The sequence below is a fragment of the Uloborus diversus genome, chromosome 6 (assembly GCF_026930045.1).
Source record: "Uloborus diversus isolate 005 chromosome 6, Udiv.v.3.1, whole genome shotgun sequence".
NCBI lineage: Eukaryota > Metazoa > Arthropoda > Arachnida > Araneae > Uloboridae > Uloborus > Uloborus diversus.
Window position 1 is genome coordinate 129,913,733 of NC_072736.1, and position 12,617 is coordinate 129,926,349.

Sequence of the window (12,617 nt, forward strand, 5' to 3'; positions counted from 1 at the left end):
AAAATTCGAAAGAATGTTGTTTTGCTGTCTGAGAATAAATTACCTATTTTCGATTATTTATCATTTTTTCACTCCACAGGAAATTCTTCATTTCCTTTACCAAACAAGGAATCCAACGCTCTATATATACTTGATACTATGAAGGACATTCTATAAATACGACTTTTCCAATCTGGGAGAAACAAGGAATAAGGGGGGGGGGGGGGCATGGACATTGCGCATAGTATTTAAAAGGCTTCCAGTCGGAAACAGAGAAAATTAAAACCAGTATGTATATATAAAGAAATTCAACAGCATATCACTCCTCTCATTCTTATACGCTGCTGTAGACTGCAGAGGTAAGTAGGAATTTCCTGTTTTCTGGAGAAGATTTCTTTGAAAGCAACTTGACTCACAACTTGAAGGAACTTTCTTAAAATCGGCATGGTAAGATTAAACTTCACCAATTAAACTGGATGAAAAGATTGGTGAAAGTTATTGACTATATAGGTAATGTTTTCCTTAATATGATAATTGAAATACCGATTAGAGCAGAGCTGCCAGAGCTAAGGTGTTTTCCCAAGATCTCGGGTTTTCAATAGTGATCTTGGGTTCTTGGGATTTCATTCGAAATTTCCGGGTTTTGGGTCTTAATGATGGAAACGATATGTATTTAATAAATATTTTAATGTTTTTGGCAAGAAAAGTGAATGGAGAACGTATCGATATTCGGAGTGAAGATATATTTTTTTAGAATGGATGTTTTTCTTTTACGCACACGGTGTGACTATATAAAAAGATCCCATCGGGAAGAAGAAGAAAAAAAAAAAAAGAAATCCATCCCATTTTGCCCAGGATGCCATTTTCCGGCACTACGCTGAGCAGCAAAATAAATCGTGATACGGTTTAAACACATATATGTTTTTGTATGCTTCGAGTCAAAGAAAGTTTCTAAATTCAAAAATTATCTTACCAGAAATTCAACTTCTTTCACGTTTTGAAAAGTCGTGGGGCAGCGAAACTATATGAATTAATTCTTAAATATTCTGTCTTGTAGAAATTTCTCACGCAAGCACACTTTGACAAACAGAACAGTTGTAAACAAACTATTTAATTTACTTTAACTTCATAGGTTAGATAAAACAACAAAACTGGTTAAAATACAAACAGAGCATGAAAAGTAATTTATCGCTACAACCAGATGAACTCACCACACAAAACATCTGCTGAACAACCGGAGTAAGTAATGACTGCTGATTTATAGAAAACTTAAAAGTCACACTTCAGTTTTAATGAGGGTTTTCCACACTGTATTGTTAATAAAAGCAAATACAGTGAAACTTTTATGAGTGGCTACCTCTATACCGTGACCTCCTAGGTTAACGACCAACTTTCCATTACATCGATTTTTCCCGTATCGAAGTCCCCTCAGAAAGATCTGACAACCCCTTCTTAGTGACCGGATTTTTTTTGAGCAACCACGATTGCTTATTGTTCTCATTTGACCGTTTTTGATGTTCTGTGCCTTTTTCAGCTTGGACCAGAAGCTTCTGCAGCACCACCGTCCTCTGCAGGCGGCGCGGCGCGGCTGCTCCGGTCCTGAGCTATCCGCTTCTCCTGGTGGGAGGCGTCCATGTCTTACACACGCACACTCACACACTTACAAACATACACACACACGCCTACGTGCATACACACAGGTCTACGCACACACACAAGCCTACACACTTACTTACACAACTATGCACACGTAACCGCCCAGGAAGAGAGGCGGGTTTGAGGGGGGTGGGACAGGAGCTGTTTCTAGAAACAATAATTCCAATGAGTAGGATCCTGTCTCAGTTCGTGATTGCGAAAAACATAATTTGAATTGAAAATTTCAGAATTCAAATTATTTTTTTTTTCTTTTCTTCTTTTGTTTTTGTTTATTTTTTTTATCTGAAAATGTTTTTGCTTTTTTCCTCTTTGCATAAAGTGTGACCGCGAAGAGTGGGCCCTTTTTTCAGACTTGTCCATTTTCGTGAAGGAGCGATATGGAGAGGGAAGTTGAAACGGAATTTTCAAGTGCGTCATTGTTTCTGGAGTTTGAATACTTCACTTTAGAATTTAAGAAATTAGCGATAGAGGTAAAACATTTTAATTTTGTGCGGTCAAGGCACATGTCTCATTGGACAGGTCACACCTACGTTAGTAGGTGGGTCTTGGTTTCAATTCTTTCAGCAGCCATTGGTCAGAGATAACAACGCTTACGATAATTAATTTCAGTTGAAAATTAGCCAGAGTAGGGTTGCAATAAAAAATGCAAAGCTTGTCATTTTTACTTTTTCGCCAACTCAATACAGATACTGCTGCAACTGAATTTTTCATAACGCTAAAATGTTGCTCAACTCTGAAATATGGCACGCGTCCTTTCTTCCTTCTCTGCCTATTTTAAGGAATGGACTCGTTTTCCCAAATAACTGACAAGGGTCATTTGTTCGCGGTCGGGCTATAGTAACCAATCGCTTTTTGAGCAATCACGATTGCTTATTGCTTTCATTTGACTGTTTTGATGTGCTATCATTTTATTTTAACACCAGCACCCTCGGCAGCACCACCGTCGACCGGTTGTCGCACCTCACGATGCTGCTCCTCTACCGAAAACCGTCTCCAGGTTGCGTCAACAGCCTACACTTACACGCATACATACACGCACGTACACACACACAAACACATACACACACATGCATACACCCACACACACAAACACATACACACACATACATACATACACCTACACACACAGACACATACACACACATGCATACACCTACACACACATACACAAACACACACTCAAACACAAACGCACACACGCATACATACAGACACATACACACACGCCTACACACATACACATACCCCCTACACACAAACACAGATACACCTCTACACACTAACATAGATACCCCCCACACATACATAAACACAAACGCCTACATACACACACGCACTCGTGATTGCGAAAAACATAATTTGAATTCAAGGTGTCAAAATTCAAATTAATTTTTCTTTTTTTTTTTTTTCGAACAAAATATTTGGAATAGTTAAAGCTTTTCAGGCATTGATACAGAGTCTACAACAGAGGGCGTATAATGACATGTTACGCATATGGGCCCCAAAATGAGAGCTCCCTTCCCGAAAATTTTCCCATAAATAAAATTCAAAAGATCAAATTCAAAAAGCGTGGAAGTCGTTAATGTGACTGTTCTTCCTTAGAATTAAAAAATAAATAGTGTTGTTGGCAAAATCGGGGAAAAAAGGAGAGAAAGAATCATAAATTTTGTCATAGATTAAAAGAAGTTAAAGTAATTTTCTTTCTAAAGCATATAAACGCTCCTATAAGCAAAAATCAGAAGAATAAAAACATTGTTTTTTAGGTACCGTTCACTAATAATAGTAAAATTTTCTTTAACTTGTTCATGCGATACGACGTTGACGCTTCTCAGACTCACCACCCATAGATGTATTGAAACTACTCGTAGATACACAACTCCGTAATAACAACCACTAACCGCCATTGAACGCGTGAGGATTGACCAATCTCAAAAGTAAATGGACAAAAGTTCTTTTCATCATATCAAAAGGCATCCTATGCTCGTCGATTGAAATTTTCAGTTGTTTGTTTTGAAAATTTTACAGCAAGCATTCTGTAATTTGAATTTCACTCAAGATTTTCTTATTTTAACAGTATTTTCAGATGCTTGTCCGTTTACTGGTGGTCTCATTCACCCGTGGAACAGGTTTCTCGTTGTGCATCTAGTTAATACAGTAGAACCTCCATTATCCGAACCTCAAACAATTGAAACTCTCCGTTAACCGAAGTCTGTTTCGCCTTCACTTTTTTTTTCACTTTCTACTATCATTCAAAATTTTCTCTTAACAAACACGCACATTTTTAAAGTTTTTTTCTTTCCCTCACATTCGTTTTCTATGCAAGCCGTCCTTCCAAACTAAGAGTGAGCCATAGCACTAAAACGAAGTTGGCGAAAACTTTTGCCGAATTTTTCAACTGGCGCAGATGAAAATGCTAAAGACGTTGTGTGAAGAGGATTTTCGCCCCTTCTTCTTTTTCATATTTTCCATGTATCAACTTTTGGAGAGGGATAGAATTGAAGAGACCATGTTCACAACACACGACTAATTTATCTTCTTACAGACTGAAATAGGGGTCATGTGAATTTTCTTACACATGATGGGCAGCCAATTCGCCCTTTTTCTCCGAATAGCGGTCGAAATTATGCCATAAAATGCTATCCCGCTATTCGGTCAGGAGATTTTCCAGTCATGCCTTGACAACTGTCTATATCCATATAACCCAGGCGTTCTCATGCAGCTGCGCAGTAGGCAATCGCGGAAAGCCCCATTACGCAATTATGGAGATCCCAAGTTATTAATCTTGGGATCCCTGTCAAGTGTTATGCAATGTAACCACGTGGAGCATATAATTTCTTACATTGTGAAAAATAGTGTTGCTGAATTTTCAAGCCTTTTTAGCACAATGAAAGATTTTGAAAATTATGAGGAAAGAGAAATGACAGATTGGTTGAATTATCTTCCTTCTAGTTGTTCAATGATGAGGAATTAATAGCAGCAGTCCGAAATTCTTCAAAAGAAGAAGATGATGAAGATAAAGATGACAATGATTCTGGAGTAAATAATATCATTAACAATGATGCTTTTGAGTGTTTCTTAATTGCCTTGTTTGGTTGGAACAACAGGAACAGTGATTCCTCTAAACTCATGCTTTTAACAAAACTTCGGGATAGAGCTGCACGGCAAAAGGATGGCCAATTTACCAGGTGAAGCTTCCATTTAAACCATTGTTAGTTTTTGTTTCAAAGAAAAATTTATTTTTAGTTACAATTTTAGTCTATTTAACAAATAAAATAGTCATAATAACAGTTCGAAGACTATACTACATATTAAACTAGATTATTATTGACCAATTCTCGATTATCCGAAAATGTCAATTATCCGAAGTAGGTTCGATCCCAATTACTTCGGATAATCGAGGTTCTACTGTACTACACTTACGCAACCACTTCTCTTAACAACCGATTTTCCTCTGAACGGTGATGCCTGACCGCTCCGAAGAAATTTCCCTGTTTTACCAAAGTGAAAAAGTACGCAGATTTTTCAATAATTCTTTCCGTTGAATGTACAGATAAAGAAGGAACATTTATGGATATATTGAAATATGTGTATGCGCGTTTTGTTTCTGTATGCAGAGTATGATGTCACTTCGTATTATTCCAGAAAATGGTGACGCTATTCTTTTCCTGTGCTTTCATCTTGTTGAACGTGGTTTTCATTGGAAATGTTGAAATGCTTCAAGAGAAGTCAAAAGCGTCTGGAGTTGCGTTTTGGAACCTGCCAAAAGTAAGCAAACTATTTTTCTTCAAAAATAAAAAGGGGAAAAAGTAGCTAAAAAAACACCATTTTGGAAAATACAAATGTCGGTCAAATTTTCCGTTAAAAAGTATCATTAGACACAAATACATCAACGAATGAGGCAGTGAGAAGCTAGGGGATGTAAATGCCAAAATTAAGAATATGGAGACAACTAGTACAAAATTTAGGTGATCCTCTCCTCTGTTTTAGGGCAAGAGATAGTCCTGGTAGTCCTGGTTGGTGCTGCTATACAGCATGATTTAAAAAATCTATCCAATGAAAGACAACACAGGACCGGAACTTTAAACGCATTTTACTCGCAACTTGAAAGTGTCCACTTAGTCACTTTGCTTCTCATTGCCTCAAATGATTATTTGTTTATTTTCATAGTCATGCAACAATATGCTTTTACAGTATGTTGTTTTATCATGAAAATTTCAATTTTTTAAAAAAATTGTTCGAAAGGTGATTTAAAAAGGACGAGTTCTCAGTCAGTCGACTGGTTATATTCATTCATTATGTAAAACGAATGAGCGATTTTCGTAAAATTGTTCGTACTTGATTTTTTTTTTCACAACTTAAATTTAATTTTTAAAAATTTACCACTTTGCTTTCATTTGGAGCCCGTTCACATTGACCAAAAAGTTAGCCCGTTGCGGGTACTTTAAAACTGTGGTAAAAAATTTCCCTAAACAAAGAAAAACAAGCGGATCATTCCAGGTAGAATTTTGGACTAGCAACGTACTTTTGGTGTGATTTGAGGTTTCGCGATCCTTCATTTTATGCTCCTAACTCTCAAACAGAAGTATGCCGTTTTCATTGTGAATATGTGGCTATTAAGATTAGATTTCGTTATGTAACCATTATTAATTGGTTTTAAATAAATCACTTACAAATATTCTGAAATGAACTTAGTTTTCGTAGAATGAGAAAAATAGGCTTTCTTTCTCATATATTCAAGGTCATTTCGTGAAAAATTATTACGTGTTTGAGGAAAATACATGTCATATTTAAAATTATCGCACCAATTCATATAAAAATCAGTCATTGCAGTGCAAACACGTTTTCATCACTCCATTTTTTTTTCAGGAGATTTTATCAGGAGAGTCAGAGTTTGTTAAGAAGGGTTTTGTTAACCTATTCAATTAGAATTTTAATCTCCTTCCAATGCTACTGTTGAACATACAGCGCACAAAATTACGTCGGGGCGCAAAAAAAAAAAAAAAAAAAATCCCCATGCCAGTGCTCAAATCTGCCCCCACCCCGCCCCTCGTTCCAAGAGAGCTACTGGGGAAATCAGAATCAAAAACAATTTCATTGTTTTAAGTTTAAAATGTATTTTATTAATTTTATCCTCAATTGGTGTAAATGCCCTAACAACCAGCTAGAATTCAGCATTTAGTTCGAAAATTAATAGATTTAGGTTTTAGAAACTATATTCTAAGATTTTCTTCGGCATAATTCTCCTTTTAATAGAAAATTCGGTTATATCTCGATCGGTAAACATTGTTCTAGAGGGTTTCTAAAGATCGATAGTCAGTATCATCAATCAGAAAAACTTGGGAACGTTCGTGAATGTTGTCAGAATATGATCGATCTGACCGTCTCGGTGATAGTTTACACTTTTAACCACACTTCATATCAATATTATGACCTTATAATTATTATCAAGGAGACGAGCATTGTTTATAAAGAGCAGAAAGACTAATGTAAATCAAACGTTCCAGACACAGGAAAACACGGAAAAAAATGTCATTGATGAAAATATAATAATGATACTTTTCTATTGAAGCCCATATCATGTACTTTCGGCACAATACATTAAATTTAAGTAAATATTTAATTCCCAAACTACAGCATTAAATATTTTAAACTAAAGCTCCTCAAGGGTTTTTTTTTTATCATGAGCATCACTTCTCATCCCCCCCCCCTTTTTCTTTTAAATTTATAAGATGAAAGAAATAATACTGTATAAAAAACACGAGAGTATCAACTACACAATAATAACAACAACAGCAAATATGAAATGCACGGATTGACTTTGATTAATTGCATTCTTTGTTTGGTTTTTTACTTGGACTGAAATTGCAGGAGTAGTATACTGAGTTACGAAAAAGTGTCTGTTACGAAAGTAACGTCTGCTACGTCTGTGTTCGCTTCCAATATCAATTCAGAAATTCATCAACGAAGTATTGCAGTACTTTAATTTCAATGTAAAATCACGCAATGTTATAGTCGCACAGTTGAATTCTGGAAATATCAGCTTTTATACTTCGGCGTAATTAACCGCATATCCCTTACAAATTTTGGCGTACTCCAAGAGGTACGCGTACCACCGTATGAAAACCATTGTTTCAGTTTCTTTGAAGTCAAATGTTCTAAATGATATGAGAAAGATAGTGAGAGAGAAGCGATGCAAAGTAAACTCACTTGATTCAACCTTTTAAAACTACCTTAAAAGACTAATGCTTCAAGTTTTGATTAAATTACTCAATTTCAATTTACAGGTGGCCTCAATTTCATCAAGAGTTGAGGCCTTACCTCAATTTAATCAAAACTGCTTCAATTTAATCAAAAGTTGAGGCATTACAGTCATTTTGGGGAACAATTTCAACCAATTGATTAAACAACATCACTTCAGTCTTGGACGATGCATTAAATAACCATACAGAAGCTACTGATTTCTTTTCCTTAGGGAAACCCTCTGATGATAGAACTTCATCGTGACCCGGGAACTTTATTGGGAAAAGGCATAAATGTAGACATCTCAAGGATAAAGCAAGGCGACTTTTCCAGCCTTCCAAAGAGTATTGCAGACATGTTAACGCCCCGCAGAGAAAGATCTGCTATGGATTCGAATGGTTGCACTATTTCAGTTCAAACGGTAAGTGTCTCAACCTTGCACTCATATTTTGAGTTTTCTTATTTAATCTTTATCTACCCGTTCATATAGGAAATATGATCACCAAGGCGCCAATCATAAGCTAAATGAGTTCTCTGTACATCAGTAATGTTACTTTGAAGGAACATATTTTAGGGAAAAATTAAAATAATATATATGAAATTATCAAAAACTTACAATCTTTTTAAATACAACAGTGATGGATTTTTCCTCCGAGTAAGCAATCATGGTGCTGGTCTGAAATCGGCGGTCACCGAAAAAAAACTGATCCTCCTACAGAAAATCTTTTTTCATCAGCTGTCCCACCTTCCAAAACAGAGAATATTTAAATTAAAACCAAAAAAAAAAAAATCGAAAAATTGATTAGTGGATGGTTACTTTAACTCCTAAACTTATAAATAAACTAGACTCTAGTACCTGTGTGACTGGTTTTGAAAGTTTTTTTTTTTTTTTTTTTTTTTTTTTTTTTGAGAGAGAGAGAGAGAGAGAGAAAAAAAAAAAAGCTCATTGAAAAGAGAAAATTCGTGTATTGTAGGGTTAATTCCGCTATAAATGTAATGCGAGATAATACATAGCTCTAAAAACACTTCCCTTTTCGACAAGCTCCCCATAAATAAGTGTTCTTTCTGTTGCAAAAGTGTGGTATTACACACAACCTCCTCCTCAAACGCCATGAAAATTATTATGTTTAGAAAAGATCCAAAACCTTTCATCTTAGCATTTTCTTGGGGGGAGGGAGAGAGGTTGTATTGTTACTACTCAGTGCTTTTAAAAGGGAAAACAACAAAATGCATACACAAACGCATATTTAGTGTTTACTAAATGGGGTCGTTTCCGAAATTTTATAAGTATTTTTTTTCTGAAAGAGCATGCTTGAAAACATAGGAGTTGACCATTTTTAAAATACTTTAACAATGTTTACTATTTTTAAAAATTAATTTAAATCGGTGCACAGATTCAATTTTATTTTTTACGCTTCTGCGCATGACATCACAAATGATGAACTGCCATTCACTGTTGCCATTAGCGCAGAGTGCAATAATTTAATTCATTTCTTTACTCATATGTAGTGGCAACGATATGGTTGATAGCAAACGTAGAACGCAATATTTAATTCACTTCTGCATTATTATAACTAGGAAACGCGGTAAACAGAAAAGCGTAAACATTCAGCGCGCCAGTGGAATGCGCCAAACTACATCATTTGTGACGTCATAAAGGTCACACCTTGTTAAAAAAATCAGACATTTTAAAAATTCTAAAAAATTAATTAAAAAATAAGTGTTGGGAAAATTAATGTATTTTCTAAGTCCATATTTTTTTCCCCCGCTCATTCTATCAACTTCAGTGACTAAAAGTAGTACTTTTGACTGAAGGAAACAACCCCATTGGGCAGGGGAGGGGTTGAATTCACCTCCTTGTTTGCTTAAATGACGGGCCTCCCCGCCCCTCTTCCATACTGAACTGGATACGCCTCTACTTTGCATAATAAGAGAGAAACACTTCTCTTTTGCCAGAAATAAACTCAGTTAGTTAAAATTCTCAAATAACACGCTTCAGGAAATCCAAATATTTTTTTCTAAACGAATTTCGCACCCACTACCACTTAATTTCAAAATTTTAATTATAATAAATCTGTTCAACTTTTTATATTCATCAATTCAATGACACCCTAATCTGTTACAGATTAAACTTCTGCATTGATGGTTTATTAGAAACTAGAAAGTCGCCCATCAAGGTATGACGGGTGAAAATTGCTTCTACTCTTCTACATTTGAACGAAGCAATCACCAGTTTGGTGATTATTTTGATAGTTGAAATTTTAACCCTAACACCAGTGGATTAACCGTAAACTCCAGTAGATAACGTTTATTGTTTTCATTTCTTCATTCCCCTGAAATGACACAGTAAAACAGTTAAGCTACCGGATTGAGTTCAGCCTTATCACAATAAAGCCTTTCCCTGTATGTTAAACATTACTAAAACATATTATCAAATTATCGAGCCGTGGCGCGAGTTTCATTGCTGAAACACGCGGGTTACTCGTTCATAGGCTATTATTTATATGAGGATTAGTTCTGAAATAGTAATATGTCTCCACTATTCAACACTTATTGTCATTTGTTCTTTTGTTTCATATTTTACTAATAAGCACTGACGCAAAGTTTTAACTAACAATGTGTTTTTTATGGGTTCTCTAACTAATCAATTCTTTTTTGACACAGATCAAAACAATTCCTGGTGTCTGCACAAGGTTAAAGGGAAAGAAACCTGCTTGTGTGAACAACGAATACGTAGATATCGATAGTAGGGACTGTCGATAAGGTATCTACTTCTCGTCTTTCTCTCGGTTCAACAATAAGGAATGATCTTGGAATTCTCTTCGGACAAAAGCTTTTCATTATGCGTAGTGTTCAATGTCTAGTTTTGAACCCTTTCATCTGCTGTGCAATGTGATGGATTGAATTGTGTAACTGTAAACGATACAAGTTTTGTGATTTTTATACACTCCGGCACTAGTTCGTTAGATTCGATTGTTGTGCAGTGAATCATTGTTTGTTATGTAATTGTGTAATGTGAAACATTATACTCGATAGCATGTTTGTTAAGTGTTCTTAAGCAAAGATTTTAGATGATTAAACGTAATGGCATTTCAAAATCTTGAAATCTTTTAGTTAAAATTCATACATGAAACATAGACATAATCATTGTAAACTATTTTTCACTCTTCCTTGCACATTCATAATATTGAGTTATAGTTACTAATTCTTATTTTGTCCCATAGACTCCGATAATTAACTCTAATCGTGAGACATAAATATGAAAAAAAAAAATAATGTTATGGGAGTGAAATATAAGCGTCTTTAGAAAACTTTTTATAACATACTTGTACGTTGCGCCAGAGGAAAAATTTCCACGTACACAAAAACTAATTTATATGTGTAAAAACAAGCCACACAACATCATTGAGTTTTCCAGCCAAACTGCCATTTTTATCATCCTTCCATGGAACAAGACAAAAAACTGCGCCCTCTTTAAATTAAAGTAGAAGTTAAGAATTAAAGTAGAAGTTATTGAAATAGAAATATAATCAAACAATACTATTCACCCAATTTCTTCCTTTTAGTCTAACGAATTTACTAAACTCACGTTATAAGTGAATAATATTATATTTGAATAAATTACTATTAATGCACTTAAAATACGTACACTTAATGCAAATAGTACTTATTTTCTTTTAAAAGAACACAATGACGGCACACGCAAACAAACACGAATTCATTCCTACTCCAACGTTTCTAATCTCAGATTGACACCAGTGCCTCTTCACATCCGTAGAGCTGCTTCATACAGAGAGATAGAACATTCGTACTTTGCTCTTGTACACAACAAGGCGTGTCCAACATTTGCGAAATTTTATTGAATGAATTTTTTACTTTGATATATGGAATATGTTACCCCAAAGCTTTGAAAAATTAATTTCTATATCAGAAACGCATAGAGAGCGATCAGAAGTGAGCAGTTCTGGACACAAGATAGTCGTCAATTCTCAATCTGTCTCTATAACTAAATTTCTTCTACTCACCAACTAATCCCTTATACAAGAAATAGGATAACTTCGGCCAACTTGTGTCCTCTCAACGCATTTTTGTTCTAGCAGTTCATTTTACAAAATTTGGGGCTTATGTTTCACAGTAGAACTTGAAATTCTCGAAGCATAAGGGAGCTTTCCCACTTACCGATACGGCAACGATAAATCGTGCACGATTGTCGTTATCCGATATCGGCGCAGGCAAAATGCACTAACATATGCTACGCGCTTTTCCGCCTACCGATTCGGTGCCGATTGTGTCGTCTCCGTTAAGCCGACATCGTTTGTCGGACAATTTGTGCCGGAACGCACCCGTCGTTCCTTTTGCATCGGCCCGGTAACCACTTGTCCGTTCACTTTTTTTTTTTTTTTGAAGGGGAGTTGGCGCGCAAGTTTGATGTCTGTGTCCTGTGTGAATTCATAAAACGTCTTTGCCTATGGAACAAGCATTATGTATTTTTAAAAAAAAAACTACAGGGAAAATCCGTGGGAAGAATTGTTTGGATTTCTGGATGACGAATTCCCCATACTTTTTAATGCATATATTGGAGCGTACCATATTAACTTTGGAAAAAAAGAAAAAAATATATTAATAAAAACAAAGACTAGATTTTAATGTGTGTGGTAAGAACAGTACTTTTGAAACTATTCATTCAAAATTTTCATTTTCCTGGTCTGTTGCATTCCAGGGAAAAAATGCTACCTTAAAAT

At 35.4% G+C, this 12,617-nt stretch overlaps 1 protein-coding gene across 1 annotated transcript; it reads left to right on the forward strand.

Moving 5' to 3' along the window:
- Positions 1-233: 233 nt before the first annotated feature.
- On the forward strand, positions 234-10,963 carry LOC129225104 (uncharacterized). The gene is made up of 4 exons (XM_054859662.1): positions 234-267; positions 5,278-5,400; positions 8,108-8,296; positions 10,540-10,963. Exons 2-4 carry the CDS (start codon positions 5,281-5,283, stop codon positions 10,636-10,638), a joined length of 408 nt encoding a protein of 135 aa, XP_054715637.1. The 5' UTR covers positions 234-267; positions 5,278-5,280; the 3' UTR covers positions 10,639-10,963.
- Positions 10,964-12,617: the final 1,654 nt, after the last annotated feature.

Coding starts and splice junctions, on each gene's coding strand:
- LOC129225104 (XM_054859662.1), top strand. CDS start 5,281: ATGGTGACGCTATTCTTTTCCTGTGCTTTCATCTTGTTGAACGTGGTT. Junction 5,401..8,107: donor CGTTTTGGAACCTGCCAAAA/GTAAGCAAACTA, acceptor TCTTTTCCTTAG/GGAAACCCTCTGATGATAGA. Junction 8,297..10,539: donor GCACTATTTCAGTTCAAACG/GTAAGTGTCTCA, acceptor TTTTTGACACAG/ATCAAAACAATTCCTGGTGT.